Raw genomic sequence first — 19,822 nt, forward strand, 5'->3', positions numbered from 1 at the left:
CCCTCAGGCGGCGGGGCAGGTGCAGCGCGGCCCCCGCCTCACCTCCGTGCCCCCCTCCATCCCTCCCTCTCCCCCTCCCCCTTCCCTCTCGCCGCAGCTGTAGCAGGAGGCGGCGCGGACACGCGTGGATGCGGTCTCCGGCCCCTGAGGTGAGCGCCTGGCGGGGACGCCCCCAGCCCCGTGCCGGGGCCGCTGTCACCGCGCTGCCGGGCTGCGGGCGGGGGGGCGGCGACCCCCGGCGTGGGGCTGGGGTCGGGGGGCTGGGGGCTGGGGTCCGGGCTGGGGGCTGGGGTCGGGGCCGTGGCCGGGGCCGGCGCCCCGAGTTGTGTAAAGGTGTGCGCGGCCCCTCGCTCCCGTTCCCCTCTTGCTTCCTCTCTTTTATTTATTTCTCCTCTCTTTCCTTTCCTTTCCTTTTTTTTTTTTGTTTTTTATTTTTTTATTCTTTCTTTTCCCCAAGCCAAACTTGCTGTCAGCTCCCCGCGGAGCCCCGGGGGGGCTTTCCCTTACAGGCCAGGCTGGGCGAAATGTTACCGTGAGGGACATGCTGTGTGTCCCCCTCTCCCCCGTCATGGGGGGCATTTCCTTGGCCGGTAAGACCACGTATATAGGGTTCAGAGCCAGCAAGACCACATTTATAGGGCGCGGAGCCAGCAAGACCCCGCTCACAGGGCACAGACCCCCCAGGCTCCATGAGGTGCGCGCTGTTTGCTCCCTCTCCAAAGAGCCAGGGGTTGTGGGGTGAGCCCAGTGGGGTTTGTGGAGGGGACCTGGGGACGAGGTGACACGCAGCTGGATAACAATGGCCTTCCTGCAGCTAGCTGGCCGCCTCCTGCCCACCTCCTCATCCCCCGGCAGCAGCACTGACAGCACAAACATATTCGGGCTCCCGTACTGCCGGCCTCCGCCCTGCCAAACCGGAGGCCTGCCTGAGCCTTCAACATCCTCAGAGAACTTCTTAGCGAGCCATAACTGCCTCATTTCTCTTTTTTTTTTTCTTTTTTTTTTTTTTTTTTCCCCTCCCAACCTCCCAAATGCAAGGAAACAGCACCAGTTTGCCTCCTGGGATGCTCGCACCTCTCCTGCGACCACCTGGAGCCACCGAAACCAGCCAGGGCCGGTGGGGGAGGTCAGAGCCTCCACCCTAAAGGCAACAGTATTTAGGGATGGTTAGCTAGTGGCCGCGGCCAGGAGGATACACGGAGGTGATACAAAGAGATACTGTTGTGCCCCAGACCCAGAGGGACAGCCCCAGGAGGAGAACAGGCACCATTTCCTGGGGCTTCACGCAGTGCTTTGGGAAATGTCACGTAAACGCCAGCGGTTGGCTCTCCTGTCTCTTCTTCCATCCTCATCCACCCCCGTGCAGTGGGGGAAGCTGTGGTGGAACATCGTTGGCTTTTTGGGGGAGTAAACATAGACTTTTTTTTCCCCCTCTAATTAATTATAATTGATTTTTTTTGTATAGAAAAAAAAAATTAATTTTTGCGTTGGCTTGTCCGAACTCATTTCTCTCCTCACATATGTGGATATTGTGTGAATCTTCCCTTCTGCACCCAAATCAATTCCCTCTATCTTGAGGGCAGAATAAAGCAGCGACTTACTTGATTTATGTCAGCTTCATTTGAAACTTTGTAAAGATGCCCATTCTCTCCTCCTGCTACCTTTACTTCTGGCAAAATCCGTGAATGAAGCTACTGCTAGCACATCCCTTACTGTCAGCTTGAACAAGGAGGATGCAGCCTGGAACAACAGGGAGAATTGAGAAATTCCAGAAATATTAAAAAAAAAAAAAATAAAAATTGCAAACTAGTCCCTGCTACAACAAGATAACCTTCATGACTCAGTGCTGTAGTACAAGGGTTTTATTTCCATTTCCTTTCTGTGTGGTGGAGTGCATTTAGATTTAATTCTTCCTCCAGGCTCTCCTTATTCTATTTTAACCCCTGCAAAAAGAACGCCTTTGATAATACCATTTTAAATGTGCTTTCATATCTCTGTGGCATGCTTTCTCACATTACGTGCTTTCCAGCTTGCATGATGAACTATGGTCTTCCTGTTCCCACCAACGTAGTCAAAGACAAGTATAGATCTATCTTGTGGTGTTAAACTTCTTTTTTCTCCCGAAGTATGTTTAATAACTAAGTTTGTGATATTCCAGTTGCTTAAAATTGCAATGCAAACGTAGCTGTTTAGGCTTTATGTTCTGATGCATTTTTACAGGAGGGTGTGAGACAGGAGAATCTTGGAAATGGTATTTCACTTGGCATTAAACATCTCTTGAGCATGCTCTTTGGAAAAATGCTTTGCAGTGCAAATCTCTTGCTAACGATAAATCAGAAGGTGGTAGGAAGAGCATTGTGAAGACTGGTACTTCAAAGCTTGCATTATGGACTGATGTCTATTCACTTTGCCAACCCTAATTCCAGTCCAGATCTTGACGTAACGCAAACACAAATCAGATTATTGAAATCCGGGGTATGCTGATCTGGAATAACCTGTCAGGATGTACTCCAGGATCTAATTTTAACTCTGAATTTACTTTAAAATAAGATTGTTGTTTCTTTCCTCATAGTGCCTCATTCTCCTTTCTCCCCTGAATTGATAGCCAAGCTAAACAGATTCTTGTCTAGGTAACTCTGAATAAAGTAGCATTCTAAGAGTGGCTGTACTGTCCAGGTGATTAGACAGCTCTGCAAATTTAATCAATTTAATTTTTATTTTTCCTTAACTGCTGCACATTTTTTTTTTTCCTCCAGGTCTAATAATACAATGTCAACTGGAAGGGTGCGAACAAAGAAAAAGACATGTTCTTCAGACCAGTCTCCAGACAACCTTCCCCTGAGGAGTTCTGGAAGACAGGTACTTATAACAATTTGAAAACACATGGTTTGGTACTTTTTTTTTTTTTCCTGTTGATGTTTATAAAGAAAGAGGGCTTCACTGTGGATCACCTAGTACTCAGAGCATATATCCAGGGAGAGGGAGAATTTGTTAACTCTGTGAAGAAATAGTCAAAGCTTCTTATTTATGAAGAATATTCAGAAAAGAGGAATGCTCACTGTAACTTGTAAATTCTTGATATGTTAAAAATACAATCAGAGTTTTTTTCTGTGCAGCCAAACAAAGCTGTCTGCCAATCGAGACTGAGACCTAAAACAACACAATACACACTACCTTTGAAGCCTAGAAGATGCATATGGTATACAGCTTTGTATCTGGAGTCATCCCCCCCCATGGCCCTAATATTTTATTTGGTGTGCGGAGAAGATTGCCACTAATTACTATCAATAAGTATATGAAGAAGAGATTTTTCTGAAGGAGAAATACAACAAACGTCTGAGGCCTTACTCATTAGCAAGTGATGGAGCTTAAAATGTGATTTAAACTGGAATCTTTGCTTATAATCTCTTCAATGGCATCAGTTAAGCTGGGGCAAGACATTTTTAGCTTTAAATGATATTTCCATCCTTTTTTTTTTTTTTGGTAGAAAAACTGACCTACTTTGACAGCTGTTTCATGCTGCAGCTATTTCACAATGAATTCAGAAAGTTTTGTTTGTATCATTTTAAACTTTCGATGCTATGCCACAACCTGCAAAGCTGTCTGAATACCACTGTGTGTAAAACGCAATCGTGTCATTTCTGGTCAGATTTCAGCTATTCTTTATTAGGTGAAGAAGAAAGCGGCTGAGGCAGCAGATGATGATGATGATGCGTCAGAGAAGAAATATAGGAAGTGTGAAAAAGCTGGATGCACTGCAACATGTCCTGTTTGCTTTGCCAGTGCAGCTGAAAGGTTTGTTTCTTTTTAATTTGATTTTTCATAGACTTCTCTAAAGTTGCAGTTGAAACTTGGAATTTTAACTGCATTCTGAAAAATCCCTTCATTTCTAAATGCAGAGAGAGAATTGAACGGTAGTAATACGAGACTTAAGATGCCAGGAAAGTGTCACAGTTATCCTTTTGTGGATACATTTCTTCTGCACAAGTTACTAAATCTGATACAGCGTGTCTTTAGCTTAGAATAAGCTTATGGATGTTATTAACGGTGTCTTCTGGAATACACCTTGCTTCAGTGAAACTGAGAGTATGCAAGGGTAACCTGGAAGCTAAATGTGCTTCCGAGATGGAAAATAAAACCATCATTTACTGCAGAAACCCTTTTTTTGAAACCTGCTCATTTGTTGGAATGTTTTGCAGTCTGAGGCGAGATTCTCATCTTCACGTTTTAGGTCTTGGGAGACAGTTGTGCTTATTTGAAGTCTTTGTTCTCAAGTTGTTTGTGACTTTTGGCCAGTCCTTTTGTGTTCTTACCCTGGAGAAGCATCTTGTCAGTACCATGCATTCAGTGTCTGCAATAAGAAAGATATTAGATCTCATTATGCAGTAGGCAGACTGTAATTACATGGCATCATTCCCTCCCTAGCTAATTGGGGCAAACTTTCCTTGTTTTATTTATTCTTCAATGATGTTAAAATAATCCAGACACCTGAGAAACACCTGAGAAATCTGTGTCGGTGATTTATTTTTTATTTAGGAAACAACAGTTATTGCATAGTCATGTTTCCTGAAGTCTTATTTTAGTGTTGTAGTAAATACATATTTTTCCCCTAGAATATGTGCTTTCGATGTCATTTATTTGACATGAGATCACTTCTTTTCTAGCTATTTCAGTTAGTAGCTTAGACCACTGTTTTTTACCTCATTAATTTGTCTTGAATCATTTCATTGAGTTTAATGAGAGTTTTCTAAGTGAAGAGTGGTTGCTTTGCATAATGAATATAATTTTTGCTAATGGATATTTCTTTCTGAGAGTATATAAGGAATAAATGCCCAGAACGTGTAACGGTTTCCTCAGGATTTTCTCTCATTGGGTTAAAATTGCAGCCAACTTGGTCACGTTAAAAAACAGGCAACATCTGTTTTGCATTCAGATTTGCATGTATAGTTCTGTCAGCTGTTCTGGGGACTAGGTGTTGTAATGACTTATGAATCAATCGATTACCCATACACGAAAAATACTCATTGAAATGACTTTCTCCCACCCCTGCACTAACATCAGAATGAAATGAAAAAAGGTAAAAGAAGGGTAAGTTTCTACAGAGAGAGACATTTGGAAAATGCTTTGTGTGTTGCAGTACATACTGTAAAAGCAACTGTATTTCATGTCCAGGAACCATCTGCTTAAAGGGTACTAAAGAAAGGCTCAGTGGACCATTGTTAAAGTTGCTGGAAGCCAGACCAACTATAAAACTGCATATTGTGTATGCTTTGCCTCCTTTGCATCTGGTGCTGCTTAGTTCGGAAACTGGAAATGTCTGAGACAATTGAAATGATCTTCTTGTTGTTGTTATTAGTGTGGCTGTAGTGCCTTGTGCAAGTCAGCCTTCATGAATGGAACATAATGGCCTGGCTTGTCCTGAATATATTGTTCACATTCTAGAATGTGCTATTGTCAATAGATTTTTTTTTCTGAAATGTTTTATAAAGCTATTTCTATGTCTCTTGCTTTACAGATGTGCTAAAAATGGTTATACATCTAGATGGTATCATCTTTCCTGTGGGGAACACTTCTGCAATGAATGCTTTGACCACTATTACCGAAGGTAGATTTGCCAAATAAGGTTGTGCCTTTTCAGTTCTTATTAAATTTTGACAGATGATACAAGTGCTGAAACGTAATATACATATGTATAATACAAAGTCTAGTCCTCTGTGCTTGCTTTATTTGAAGTTATGCTGAGGTATTGGTGGTAAAACTGCAGGTGTTGTATGGACTAATCATCTACATGAATACGTAGCAGGAACAAAACCAGTTATTTTATCCAAGATGTTTTGTGGGGACAGTTATTCTGAACCTTTCCTCCCTTTTAAAATGACAGGAGAGAATTTTAAAATATGAGAATAGTTTTAAGTATGTCTATTTTCTCTTAGTTAGCAGATTCACTCTACGATGTGAATTCAGGAGAACTTGCCTCTACATAAGACCAAAATCAGCAAGTAGCTTTCACGCTTGCAGTTCAGTGACTGGAGTCTCAGAGAGCACTTCAGGCTTCAAGCTGCTTTCCATTTGCGTGGGAGTTGAGTCCATCTCTACTGAGGCTCTTGAGTACTTGTGTGCTCAGCAGTACCTGTAACTCAGTCCAGGCTTCAGATTCCAGGAAGCCTGCTCATTATCAAGAGGACACAGTGGTCAGGATGCTCTTTGTTGCTATCATGAGAGCCATGACTTCCTCTGCATTTAATAGGAAAATATAGAACTCTGCAGCCTTATTTCTCTGTCCTTATATAAAATGTTTAATTTTAGAATAACCACTGTTGCTTAAAATGACATAGATCATTCAGTTTTCTGACTGCTTGCTATTTTCTTTTCTCTTTCTTCTTAGCCATAAAGATGGTTATGAGAAGTATACTGCCTGGAAAAGGATTTGGACAAGTAATGGTAAAAGCGAGCCCAGTCCAAAAGCCTTCATGGCTGATCAACAGCTTCCTTACTGGGTAAGACAGAGAGTGATTTACGTAAGAGGGTGTATTTCCATGTGATGGTAGTCTGAGAAGGTATGCAGTTTTGTTCTGATGTTTAAATGAGCTCCCCCTGCCCCTTCTTTTCTATCTTCACCTCGTTTCTTGTTCTGAAAGACTTTCTGATATTGCATGATCAAGCAACAGGTCAGCTGAGTTTTCAGTTGGGCTTCCTAGTATTAGAGGGCTTGGGAAAAGCTCAAGAGAATTTCCATGGTAAAGGGAGAAGAGAAGGAAATATGGGAATTGAAGGAAAGTGATTAAAAAATATTATTATTTTTGAAGTAGTGAATGATGTATTTTTGCAGCAACACTTGCAAAGCCCACTGAAGACAGTAGTGTAACTGGGTATTGAATCAATTTTGGAGTTAGGTTCTGTAGTGAAATATAATCTTACTGGAGATTGACCCAAGATTTACGTATACCTTACTGATGTCTTACTGATGTCCTGAGCATTACAGGAGAATGAATTTAACAATTGTATTTAACAATTTCCTCATGTCTGCCTTCTTTCTGATCAGCTAGTTATGCTCCATTAACCTTATCTGCAATCAGTCAGTAACGAGTAAAAACATGTTTGTTTTTCGACTTGTAGGTGCAGTGCACGAAGCCAGAATGTGGTAAATGGCGTCAGCTGACAAAGGAAATCCAGCTGACACCACAGATAGCAAAAACATACAGATGTGGTATGAAACTAAACAATTCCACCAAGGTAGCATAGAAGACTTTTGCTCATTCTGAAACTAACAAGTATATTTTTCTTGTTTGCAGACATAAATTACTTCTTGTTTTGCTGCTTAATGTTTCTAATTTCAAAAAAAAGTGTCCGATGGCCTGGAGAGCCGCATGGCTTAAAAGCCTACAAGCTGTTTGGCTTTTTTTGTTTCCTGAGAGAAAATATCAAGAAAGAAGCATCTGAAATACTTTCTGTCTGCAGTCAACTGTAAAATCACTCATTCTAAATCCACTAAAAGATTATCAGCATGTATAAAATAGACATACACCAAAATGTGTTTTTTTTTTAAAATTTTTATTTATTTATTTTTATTTTGCTTTTGTTTGGCCATACTTTACTATTGAGGAAAACATTTGAAAAGCTCAATGAGCTTTTATTAATTTTTAGCAAGTTTGTCATGGGGCTTTAAATGGAGAATATTCAGCTTTGGCATGAAGGTAACTCCTGAAATCTGAGAGTCCTTATAGTGCCATAGAATCGTTATAGCTAAAAACATAACATGAAAACACTGACCACGTGAAAGGATTGGCATTTCATCTTGGAACCTCGTAATATTCTTAAAATAAATGAGAGAATTTTGTTTTTATAGTCTAGACTGGAAGATTTTCTCTCTGAAAAATGGGGAATCTTCCCAGAATTTCTCTATATAATTCTGCCCTCCCACCCCCATTTGTTTGTTTCAGCGTTCCACTCCATTTCATGGAATAAGACACATATCTTAATGTCTGATCAGTAGAGACTATTTTATTTAACAAATGAAAAAGGTTTTCTAGGGTGTTTTGGTTTCATGGTGTGTTGTGTTTTTAACTATGCGTTTCTCTATTATTTATTTTTACTAATACAACGCCTGTGCTACAGAAAACTAACACTAATGAATTCTTTGGTTTGGTTTTTATGTTTATGGAACTATGCCATAGCCAAATTGTTTTCTTTTATATTTAATTTTTGTCGCATGGCCTAAGAATAGCTCTGATTCAATTGACTTTCCTTTCAGACGGAGGGCTCAGACCAGTGTTCCATGCCTGAGGACTTGGTGAGTAGTGGTTGTTCCTCCTCATTTGTTCTAGAATATAAAAACAACCCTAAAGCATGGCATATGTCTTTCCTTTTCTTGGTCCTTCGGCCAATTGTAGTAGCATTTATGCATTTTGTTCAGGAAACTGTCAGACACTATTTGCAACAGAGCCTCGGGTTTTCTACTTTCTCATCTTTTTCCTCTCTTCCCTCACTACCAGTTAGATTTCAGGTGGTTCTTGGTGTCTTTGGGTTGTGATCCGTGGTTCAAAGTTTGCTCCTAATCCTCTCTTTTGATCAGGCAAAACAACAGCATTCAGTTGCCAGCTTTCAAATGAAAATCCCCATCCCCAAATTTCCCTGTCTTCCAGGTGGTTTCTATCTTTAGTCAAACTAGTCTCCTCTTTTCGGAAGCTGCAAAAGAACACCAAATCATGTTTTCTCTCTCCTCTCGCCCACAATACAAAACATGATGTATGTTGGTGTTGCAATGGCTTTATGATCGTGTAACCCCGCATTTCAGATCGAGTATGATCTGATGTTCAATAAGCTATCGTTGGCAAGTGTCTCTGAGGTACCTCTATCTCAGGACACCTGTTCAAGATCATTGTTCACTCTTGTAGGAGCTTGGTGGTTTTGTTTCATTAATGCATGTTTGCTTTGTAAGACAAGGCTGAATCGTTAGCATTTGTTAAGGTTTTAGAAGGTCTTGGATGGGGGTAGCACAATCTAAATAAAATCGAACAGTTAGTTTAGACTTTTCTAAGTTCAGATTTCTGGATGCATAAGCAACTGTAAATGCTTTATAAAGGGCCTGATTAGGCATAGATTATTGTCACGGTATGTCTCATCTGTTTGCTTTCCACATGGGTGTGGAGTTTGTGAAGTTTCAGCTCTGCTTCTGAGGAAGATGTTAAGACTGCAGGTTTTCTGTGTCAGGCAGAGGAAGGGGAAAGAGGGAGAGAAAATGTCTTTTTGACTTGCAATTCTGAGATTGGTACTTCTAGTGCTTTTTGGTCTCAGTTTTGGAGGGAGGGGGGAATTGGTTCATTTTCCAACGTTTTCAAAGTACTGACGTGTTCTCTTCTCCCCTCTTTCCTTCACTTCTCCGCTTGGCCAGAGAGTGGCTGAAGTTTCAGACCATTGGTGGTACTCCATGCTCATACTCCCTCCTTTGCTGAAAGACAGTGTGGCAGCTCCCTTTCTAGCTGCATATTATCCAGACTGCGTGGGCATGAGTCCATCCTGTACCAGCACTAATCGTTTACCTGGTGAATCCAACCTTGTGAAGTTAGAGCACCTAAAGAGCGTGCCTAATTTGACTGGTAAGAGCCATCTGCAGGGCTCTGTTGCTTAAATAGGTGTGATGAATTTTGTCTTACAACTGAGTTTACAAGGCACACAGTGCTCCTGACTCAGAAATACCGGTTCTGTTCTCAGCACTAATACACCCTCTCTGTGTGACTGCCTCTGTACTTCTTTGTTGTAATTTATTCGTTTGTAAGATAAAGGTAATACATTTCTCGTGACATTTCTTTAAGGTGTAATTACAGATCTCATAGGGTTTTGGATTACTACCTGTTATTTTTTAATACAAATGGGAAATTAATATGTGGGTACTCAGTGATCATTTGCTTTCTTAAGGAAACAGATTTATAAAAACAAAATGTGATTCTGCTGGTTTTGATATTGGCGATCTTTGGGGTTTGGAGAAAAGGATTGGATTTCTTAAGGCATTTGGATTCAGCTTAGGTTAGCTTTTCTGCTAATAACAGCTCTGAGACTGATAGCCTGGGTGTGCTGATCTGCAAAATAGGCCCAGTATGGAAAAAGGTAATGCAGGATTCCCGTACTCATCTGTACTGATATACCTCAATACTAGCTCAGAGGGAGTGCTTTGAGGAAAGTTCAGTTTCTGTGTCATCCTAGCAGGCTCTGCTATCCTTAGGTGCTGAAAATACATCCAGTCATGTACTGAACAGTTGCTTATCTGCTTAACAAACAGAAAACCAACTTCATTACAAAGAGCTACCATTGCTGCACGTGGAGGACGACGTGTAGTTACTCTTCACTCTGGGTAGTGTTGGGGGCTGAAAATGAAAGTGGTTCATGGGTACAGCAGTGCTAGACCTTGGACTTGAATTCAGATCCTGTTCCATGTTGGACCTGTCATGGCATCTGAGGGCACACAGTGTTTCTCTCTAGCAAAACTTAAGCTCTGACAGGTCCAAGACACATCAGGTACCAGGACAATGATTAGTACCACACAGCCTGGAGGGTAAGAGGGGAGAGTGATACAAATGAAGTCATTCCAAAAGTGGCTAGAGGTTGGGATGCTTCGCTGCTCATAAAGGGAAAAGGATAAAAAGATACAATGGAATATGACATTTTTTTCTTTCTTTTTTTTCCATGTGTCTTTGTTCAGTTGCAGGAATGAACAAATATTTCCAGCCTTTTTACCAGCCCAATGAATGTGGGAAAGCACTTTGTGTGAGGCCAGATGTCATGGAACTGGATGAGCTCTATGAGTTCCCAGAATATTCACGAGACCCAACCATGTATTTGGCCTTGAGAAACCTGATTTTGGCTCTGTGGTACACAAACTGCAAGGTAAGACATGCTAAAAGTTGATTTGTTTGCTTACAAATAACAGCTACTGCTATGGGATGTGGAGATTTTGAGGGGAAGAGAGCAAAGGGATTAGACTCTCTTCTTAGATATATCCTGTTCAGCAGAAAAGCTGTTCCTGTTTTTGGAAAACCTTTCTAAGACATTTTTTTTTCCTTTTGTATTTTCCCCTCCAGTTTTAATGCCTGGGAGCTTATTTTGCAGCACATATAAAAATGTTATAAGCATTAAAACTTTCGAGTCTGCCCAGCTATTAGCTTTTAAAGGGATGCTTGGACATTTCTAAACAGTGTTTTGGAGGTGCTTTATGATTTTTTTTTTGTATGAACGTTGGACAAGGGCATGATTGTCTTCATGTACGTTAACGTTACTTCAATCGAGTTGCCTCTATCATATTCAATATAAATGAACTCAGGAGCCAGCTAGAATTTCACATACTGAAGCTTTCAGATACTGATATCTTGACTAATATGAAGCTTTTGGATAGTGATCTATTTTTTTTATTTGGAATGCTATTTTGGTGTGGATTTTACTGGAATGTCACTGACCATTGCCACCAGGTAGATTCATTTTGCAGTGTAATGGATTTCAAGGCCACTGCTATACTAATGGAGCATACTGCAGAGTCTGCAAGAGTCTCTTTTAGACTCATGCTTTTATTCTGTGTCAGTCTAGCTTTTTATTTATAGGAAAGTTGGAAGAAAGAAATTGTTACCTTCGTCTGTAAAGCTGGCTAGCAAGAAACTTCCACAAAACTTGCTTTGAAAATGCTCTCAGAAACGTCTATGATTCATGATTAACCTTTAACATCTGGTCTACAGTTTAAATATGTTGCAAACGTGAAAATATTGAATATATTAGATTATCATCACTTCCTTTTTTGTTTGTCTTTTGTTTTTCCTTTACAGGAGGCTCTTACCCCTCAAAAATGTATCCATCATATCATTGTGCGGGGCCTTGTGCGTATTCGCTGTGTACAGGAAATGGAGAGGATACTTCATTTTATGACGAGGAAAGGACTAATTAATACAGGGATTTTATCAGTCAGTCCTGACCAGTACCTTCTTCCTAAAGAATACCACAATGTAAGTGGCTGTAAAAATCCCTGGGTTATTAATGCCATAAAACTACATGGTACTTTTTTTTTTCTTTTCATTTTTTCCTCATCTGTCATTTAAGTCAGAATTGCATCTAAAAGCAAACATATTGCATGTTTTTCACATGGTCCTTCCTCATCTGCCTTCAATGCTTATGGAAACTACAGACATTGGGGTCTGCCAACAAGGTTTGTATTCATGCTGACATCTATGGAATCCAGTCCTGTGGATTTGTGCTTCCTATATGCTTTTTAGATGGATGGGAACTGTTGGAAAAACATTCAATATGCCTCGGTTCTTCTTGTGGCTTAACACTGTAGTACACCACAGCTTCCATATTATATTCCATAGAATATAATAGGAATTTTCTTCTCTGGTTGCAAGAGCTATGATTAAACGGTACATACTTATGGGTAGCAATCTGTATGACAGTACACAGAAGCTTGTAGAATGAATATGTTCTGTAACAGAATACCTCCTAGAAGTAGTAAGTTGATTTACATATGGAAAGCCTATTTCTATGTGGTTGCAATTTATAAAATAGTTTTTATTGGTCAACCCAATTTTTGATTGAAATTGTTACAAAGTGTGTTAGTTGCCTGATAACTTCAGCTGTTCCGGTTAAAAGAAATTGAGACATTTGAATTTAAAGTGCCTAAAAATTTTAACTATTTTCAAAGCTACGATTGGCCTTTTCTGTATATTAAATGCAATATAATTTCTAAAAGTGATCTCCGATTACATTAGAGGACAAGACCACTTAAAATTCTGAAATCTGTGGGTACTTAAAATTTAGCAAGAAGAAAAAATAAGTGTGCAATGATCACTTCTATTTTAGCTCTGAGTATTTTTATTTATTTAAGTATTTTACTATTTTTTAGAAATCTGTCATTATTGTTGGGGCTGGTGCAGCAGGATTAGCAGCAGCCCGACAGCTGCACAACTTTGGGATTAAGGTAAGAAAGTTTAGAGTACATAACTTAAAAAAATCAGACTTCTGCTTTGAAAATATTCTACACACAGAATAATAATAACATTCTTGTTACAAACATACAAGTATTGGGTGTTCTAATTAATCTGTAAAATCTGGGGTTTTATTGAGTAAAACTGCTGTTAAAGACAATGTTTACCTTTATTTAAAATCCAGCAAAGCAACTACTGAATATTTTGTACAGTTTTGGGTTGGGAGGATAGGGGAGACAGGGATATTCATGTCCAAATAATAAAACTGTAGATGATGGATGTTTAAAGGAGAGGACGTTTTCTCTCCTTTGTGCAATTTAATGTACCTATTTGTTTTTTAATCAAAAATAAGCAAACCATGTGCATTTCCCTTTTCCCTCCTATTTGTTATTACCAGTGTGATCCCACAATATTGACATGTTGACATAATTTTGTGCATCGGAGTGTTCTTATGAAAATCTGTGGGACTCTGCACGTGAAACGTTTGCAGGACTGATGCTTAAGGAAATGAATGAGCACATTACTTTCCTTAATTTTTTTTTTTTTAAGTGAAACCCTAGATCCTATTGCGCCATTATCTCATTCGTTGATGGTTGAAGAACAAATTGCAGTGCAGCCTTATTGTCCATCAAGTCCTGTGGAAAGCTCTCCTGCAGTAAAATATGTAATTATCAACCGGCAGGACATTTTTTTAAATGTATGAAATATATTGTAATTATTTTTTACATTGTTTTTATTTTTTCCTATTGCTTTCTGCTGTTCTGGAGAGATGGAGAATCTCTAAAAAATAAATAAATAAATAAAAAGACTTACCTAAACATAAAAAGATAATATAAGTTAATAATAATAAATATATTCAGTTCAACAAAATATCCATCCAGTGGTGGATGCTGAAGAAAGTATCTGTAAATGATAGAAATATGACAATAAGGTATTCTCAGAATACCCCAGGAATAAACTTCTCCAAAATATATGTAGATGTCAGGTGGACACTGTAGTTGGATAATTGTGTTTAAAACTCTCTAGCACACGTTGAACTCCAATTTTAAGATTTTCTGAATATGTGTTTAACTTTTTTAAAAAGGTGTTTTTTTTTTTAAACTAGGGTTGTTTATTAAAGTACCAGTTATTTTATATGCGTATATTTCCTAAAGAATAATGTTTAAGTTAAAATTTAAATACATAAATGAGCTATATCAAGAAACAAAAATAGCATTAATATTGTTAGCATCGATGGATTGTTTTTTGTTTGCTTGTCTGGTTATGCTTTGTTTTCCCCTTTGCTCTGGAGGTGAACAGATATGTTTATTATAATCATGCCTTACAATTTCCTGAACTGCATTCTGTCATAGGTCATTGTCTTAGAAGCTAAAGACAGAATTGGCGGCCGAGTGTGGGATGATAAGACGTTCACAGGAGTCACTGTTGGAAGAGGTGCACAAATCGTCAATGGATGTGTCAACAACCCAATGGCACTAATGTGTGAGCAAGTGGGTTCCTTACAGTGGTCATGCATTATCGTTAGTGCAAAAGTGGTGTTAAAAGCCAGGTGTGGGTGGGTGGGCGAGGGTGGGAGTCCTTTTTCATGACATGATTAAGAAGCTGTTCTGCATTTTAAGTAAACTCCACGTTGCTATCGTATCTTTGGTAACAGCTGGGGACAGACAAGGGCTGTGGAATGATCTCAGGCACCTTATGTAAAGCTAGCTAGGGTGGCTTCAGCTTCAGAACCAGAAGTAACCACATTTTTGCCCTTTTCTGGAGATAAAAATGTAAAGAGGCCCCGGCAGCCTGCTGATTCTAGTACAGGCAAATCCTTGGAGCTGAGAAGGGCTTTACTGTGGGAGGCTATTGCTGTGTTGCTGTAATACCTGTGTCCACGATAGACTTGCCTTGGCTTGGCCTCTGTATTTCTAGTTTGATTCTGCACAAATAATGCTTAATATGTTTAATAGCTACTGTTGCAAATGCAATGCAGTTTGATTGTTTGGGCAGGAAGCAGGATTTCCCCAAGTGGAACTTGAGTTTGGAGTTCGTTCAGCAAGGCATGCAAATCCAGCCTGTGCTGTTTTACCAGGGTAGTGCTCTGTAGTGTCATGAATAAAAAAATGTATTTTTTGGTTTTAAGTCATATTTTAGTTATGAGGTGAGGAGCGATGACTTCTGAATACACATTGGGTGCCCGTCCCCATATGGTCTTTGATGTTATCTTTGAATCAAAGTCCAGCTCTATCTTGATCTGCAGTGGCGAGCAACAGCCTGGAGATATGTGAGGATATGCAAAAAACCGCTGGGGTGCAGTTTAATTTAACAAGGCCCTAGGAAGAAGTTAGAGCTATTCTAGTGCTATTTTCTCCAGACCGACTGTGGAATATAAAGTCTGTTCTCTGACTTAGGTCTGCTGGGTGTTTGATGCAAGTTGGACAAGCAGAGCAAGATATTAGGTTTAATTCAAAATTGTTTCTTTCTTTGCTTGTTTGCTAATTAAATGGGCAATATCTGGCGAGATGCATCCTGTTGATTCCTGACTTGCAGGGAACTGTTGGGGCGTAAGTTACCAGAAAATTGTGGAAAAGAACTGATTTCAATGGCAAAAAGAAGATAAGGCAAGGTAAAAATGAAGGAAACTGGTTCATTGTGAATGATAACAGACCCAAAAACTCTGTTCTAGCCCTTGACTTGATAGGAAAGTTGGAGACAAGGTTTCAGAGAATCCACGATATAGAAAAGGATGGAAGAGTGGGGAAAAACAGTTTGTTGACAATTAAGGGATAGAAGGGCTGTTGGTATTGCAGTGCTAGGAGGATGAGAGTCTGAGTTAATCTGACTAATTGTTTAAAGTCATGGATGTTTTTTAAGTGACATCGCTTAAATCTGAGGGATTCACCTTTCTTTAAATAACTTTGAGCAGGTTAGGCACTGTAGTTTTTCCATATTTAAAAAGCAATAAAATGTCTTTTTCTTAAGCTTGGCATTAAAATGCACAAACTAGGGGAGAAATGTGACTTGATCCAGGAAGGTGGAAGGATAACAGATCCCACTATTGATAAACGTATGGACTTTCATTTCAATGCCATCCTAGATGTTGTCTCTGAGTGGAGAAAAGATAAAACCCAACATCAAGATGTTCCTCTTGGTGGTAAGTGGGAGATGTGTTTAAAAGTGAAGATGTTGGCTGTGCTCATAACCATCAGAATTCAGAGTTTTATATTAAATTGCCTTTTACATTGGACATTTTTAGAAGTGTATGGCTGCACATCTGACCTTAAATACAGCAGTGATAATGTGACTCTCTGGAGGACAAAGGGAGATTGACTGACTACCATATATACACAGACCAAAATGTCACATGTAACATTTAAGGAAATTTAATTTGAAGGCTTTTATAGTTCTGTATTACTTTTAATGTAGTATCTTGTTTTGAAGATATAGCTTTTTTTCGGTATACAGAAAGCTAGTGGCAATAACGGTTCAAAAGACTTGTTTCTTACCAAAGCAGGACATAGCTAATCAGTAGTTTTACTTGTTATGACTAACCTGTCTAAAAAAGAGCCTGATCAAAGCCTTTTACTGCTGAGAATGGCCCCACCTCTGTTGGTAATGCCTCCCACTTACAGCATGCAAGTATATTCAACAACAAATAAACTTGCTTGGAAATGACTGCGTCCCAAATCTTTTCACTGTGGGTTCAGTAAGACAGAATTAATAATTCCTGTGGTCTTCAGTGAACTCTGGATAAAATTTCTCATCTCCATAATTAAAAAAAAAAAAAGAAAAGAAAAGAAAAGCAGTATTTATTTGCAAGGATTCTCTGTTATATTGAACTGCTCTTTTCCTTGAAATATCTTCGACTGTACATTGATGATAGCTAAACAATTAATTTCTCTACTGTCTCAATTGATTATCCCAACTATGCTGTTGCCCTTTAAAAAACATTTTTTTTTAACCTTTCTTTTTTCCTTTCTTTTCTTTTTTTTTCTTTTTCCTTTTTTCCTGAAGTTATGTATGTTTCCTTTTTGGAAAAAAAAAAAATTTACTAGGGAAAACTGTTTAAACAACAGAGCTACATTTTATCACCAGAAGGATCTTGTGTTTCTTTTTCTGGGAGAGAAGAAAAAGATCTTAGTGCAAACTAGTAGTAAGCTTGAAAATCACGTGATCCAGAGAATAGCATACTGAAATGCAGTAGGACTTCTGATGAATCATGACATATTCTTATTTTAAACATGTTATTTTACAGAGAAAATACAGGAGATCTATAAAGCCTTCATTCAGGAGTCTGGTATCCAGTTCAGTGAGCTGGAAGAAAAAGTACTACAGTTCCATCTCAGTAACTTGGAGTACGCCTGTGGCAGCAATCTCTCTCAGGTGAGTTTTGACAGCTGTTTTTTGACATGGTTGAGCTCTATAGAAAATACTGTTGCAAGTGACATTGACAAGCTATCTGATCCATCCATGCCCCCAAGGAAGAATCAGCTAGCCCTAAACTATTCCTATATCCCTAACCTGTTCTTTAAAAGCATCGTGACACAAATTCCAGCACCTCCTTAAGTAATCTAAAGGGAGTTCATGACATGCTTGCAGCGATATCCTCTTTAACTTCGGAAGTTGAGAGTAGATGGCGCAGTGGAATCAGGGCATTTTGCTGAGATTCTGGGTGGTAGAATTCACAGGAGAGTTACTCTGCCTCAGATGTTGTGTGTGACTTCTGCTTCTCAGTTGTGCTTAAAAACTGAGGTATTTCTCTACCTTGCTAGGTATCTTGAGAATAAAAGCATTTAACTTCTGAAGTGTTCCAACACCCTGACGGTGGGCCCCAGTTCACCACTCCTAGGTATTCTGTTGACTATGTGATACTTGGCTTTCCTCGCGACTTCAGAGTTAACCAAGCAGGTTCAGGAAATATCAAAGTATGATGTTGTTTGCAGTGTGTTATTTGCTCAATCCTGTTGCTTGGGTTAAAGATGTTTAGGGTCAAGCTTACTCTGGTAGTGGGAGAGCTGATTGATGTGTGCAGATGCACAAATCTGATCTGAACTGAGAAGCATATAAGAAATAACAAAAATCTGCAAGACGGTGTTGTACCAGGACAGTCAATGGAGAATATTTTGATCTGTCAAGCTTTTCCACTTCATTAGCACCCAGGGGAAATAATAAAGATGCTAAAACCTATCTTCTTGTTGATTTGAAAATCAAAATATGAGGTAAATGCAACTGCAGTGTTAGGAATTGGCATTTCAATGGCAGTTTGAGAATTGCTTCAGATTTTTAACTGCCAAGTAGTGATTGCTTAGTGCAAATATCTCTATTGTCAATGAAAGGTATCATGAAAAAATCTGCAAAGTTAGAGAAAAATTATATTGAGATTTTTTTAATATCTCATTTCCCCCTCATGGTGGGAAGTATTTTGATTTTTATTGGAAGTCTTAGGGCTGTAAAATCTGGCTTCTTTGCTAGAGAGAGAAAACTGAAATAAATCAACTACTATCCACCTGAATTTTTGTACTACTTTTTTTTTTTAAACTCATATGATTACTTTCCTTAATCCAGCAATTTACGTGCCATTTAGAGGCTTTAGAAAAATAAGCCGTTTATTTTTGTCAGCATTACTATATATTATCGTGCTGTACTTTCCTCCCCCTCCCCCCAGTTGTGAAGGGAATTAGGGTGGCTTCTTCTAAGCTGTGGGACTTCTGCTAGTACCCACATCACCTCACCAGTAGAGACAGCTAGTTATGTTCTGCCCACAGGTATCTGCACGCTCATGGGACCATAATGAATTTTTTGCCCAATTTGCTGGAGATCACACTCTTCTAACTGTGGGATATTCTACGGTGATCGATACACTGGCAGAAGGATTGGACATCCGGCTGAATTTCCCAGTAAGTCTGGAAAATGTTGATGTAGTACCTGCCTTGCTTTACTTTGAAGCACCCCATCATATCTTTGTATTCTTTTTGACCAGGTAAATCTGCACCTGCAGTTATTCCAGCTTAGCTATAAGAAAAGAGAGAACAAGTTAAGTTTCTGACTGATCAGAAATTAAATTATTGATGTTGCCATTAGCATCGAGTAATACTATTTATATTAAATCTTTGATACTGAAAACACAGCTCTATTTCTACAGTCTAAATGCAGTCTAAATTTTATATAAATTTAATCGTAGTATTTGATGAATGCAGTGTCAAAGGTATACAGTAATGAAAAATCAATTTATCTAAGTAACTTGAATTTTTAAATACTGTAATGAACAGTAAAGAACTCTCTAGTAAGGAACACTTTATACTATTTCTGGATAGCCTCTCTGAGGACCATCTGTACTTAAACATAATGTGATGAGCTGGCATGTTAGAATCATGAATTTTCTTTTTCAGCTACATAGAAGCTTTTTTTTTTTCTTTCAATATTTGTGTGGATATTTGTACTCAACTAGTTTGCAGACTGATGCTATGTTAGCTATTCTTGTCTGAACTTATATTGCACATATAGATTTTTGTAGTATAATAGCTTTGCATTTGCCTTTCAATAGGTACAGAGCATTGACTATTCTGGTGAAGAAGTACAGGTCACTACTGCAGAAGGAACAGTGTGGAGAACCCAAAAGGTAACCAATATGCTTCAAGTTTACAGATTTTGGAGAACACAAGAGCAGTATTGATCACAGTACATGTACTTTTTTTTTCCTCCCTTTCCCTCAGAAGACTCTCTAGTCCAATCTCTACTCAAAGATGAAAACTCCTATATTCCAATGACCTGTATTTGAATGTCCTAGAACGTATTTTTCATTCCACATGCTTGAGTTTTGAGTACCAGTTGATATAAAGAACTAAGGCCTATAAAGGTAGTACTATAAAAATGTGAAT

At 39.0% G+C, this 19,822-nt stretch overlaps 1 protein-coding gene across 1 annotated transcript in view; it reads left to right on the top strand.

Moving 5' to 3' along the window:
* KDM1B (lysine demethylase 1B) overlaps window positions 1-19,822 on the top strand; it is a 29,644-nt gene that overhangs the window by 69 nt on the left and 9,753 nt on the right. The window contains exons 2-17 of the mRNA XM_080582717.1: window positions 98-149; window positions 2,757-2,859; window positions 3,671-3,795; window positions 5,516-5,605; window positions 6,386-6,497; window positions 7,117-7,233; window positions 8,252-8,290; window positions 9,392-9,596; window positions 10,697-10,881; window positions 11,808-11,984; window positions 12,878-12,952; window positions 14,312-14,449; window positions 15,927-16,098; window positions 17,200-17,327; window positions 18,710-18,841; window positions 19,489-19,563. Of these exons, the coding sequence (XP_080438843.1) occupies window positions 2,770-2,859; window positions 3,671-3,795; window positions 5,516-5,605; window positions 6,386-6,497; window positions 7,117-7,233; window positions 8,252-8,290; window positions 9,392-9,596; window positions 10,697-10,881; window positions 11,808-11,984; window positions 12,878-12,952; window positions 14,312-14,449; window positions 15,927-16,098; window positions 17,200-17,327; window positions 18,710-18,841; window positions 19,489-19,563 (1,860 nt within the window). The 5' untranslated portion in view covers window positions 98-149; window positions 2,757-2,769. The remainder of the gene's footprint in view (window positions 1-97; window positions 150-2,756; window positions 2,860-3,670; window positions 3,796-5,515; window positions 5,606-6,385; window positions 6,498-7,116; window positions 7,234-8,251; window positions 8,291-9,391; window positions 9,597-10,696; window positions 10,882-11,807; window positions 11,985-12,877; window positions 12,953-14,311; window positions 14,450-15,926; window positions 16,099-17,199; window positions 17,328-18,709; window positions 18,842-19,488; window positions 19,564-19,822) is intronic.

This window comes from Anser brachyrhynchus, assembly GCF_964034855.1.
Source record: "Anser brachyrhynchus genome assembly, chromosome: 2".
In the NCBI taxonomy this organism is placed as follows: Eukaryota; Metazoa; Chordata; class Aves; order Anseriformes; family Anatidae; genus Anser; species Anser brachyrhynchus.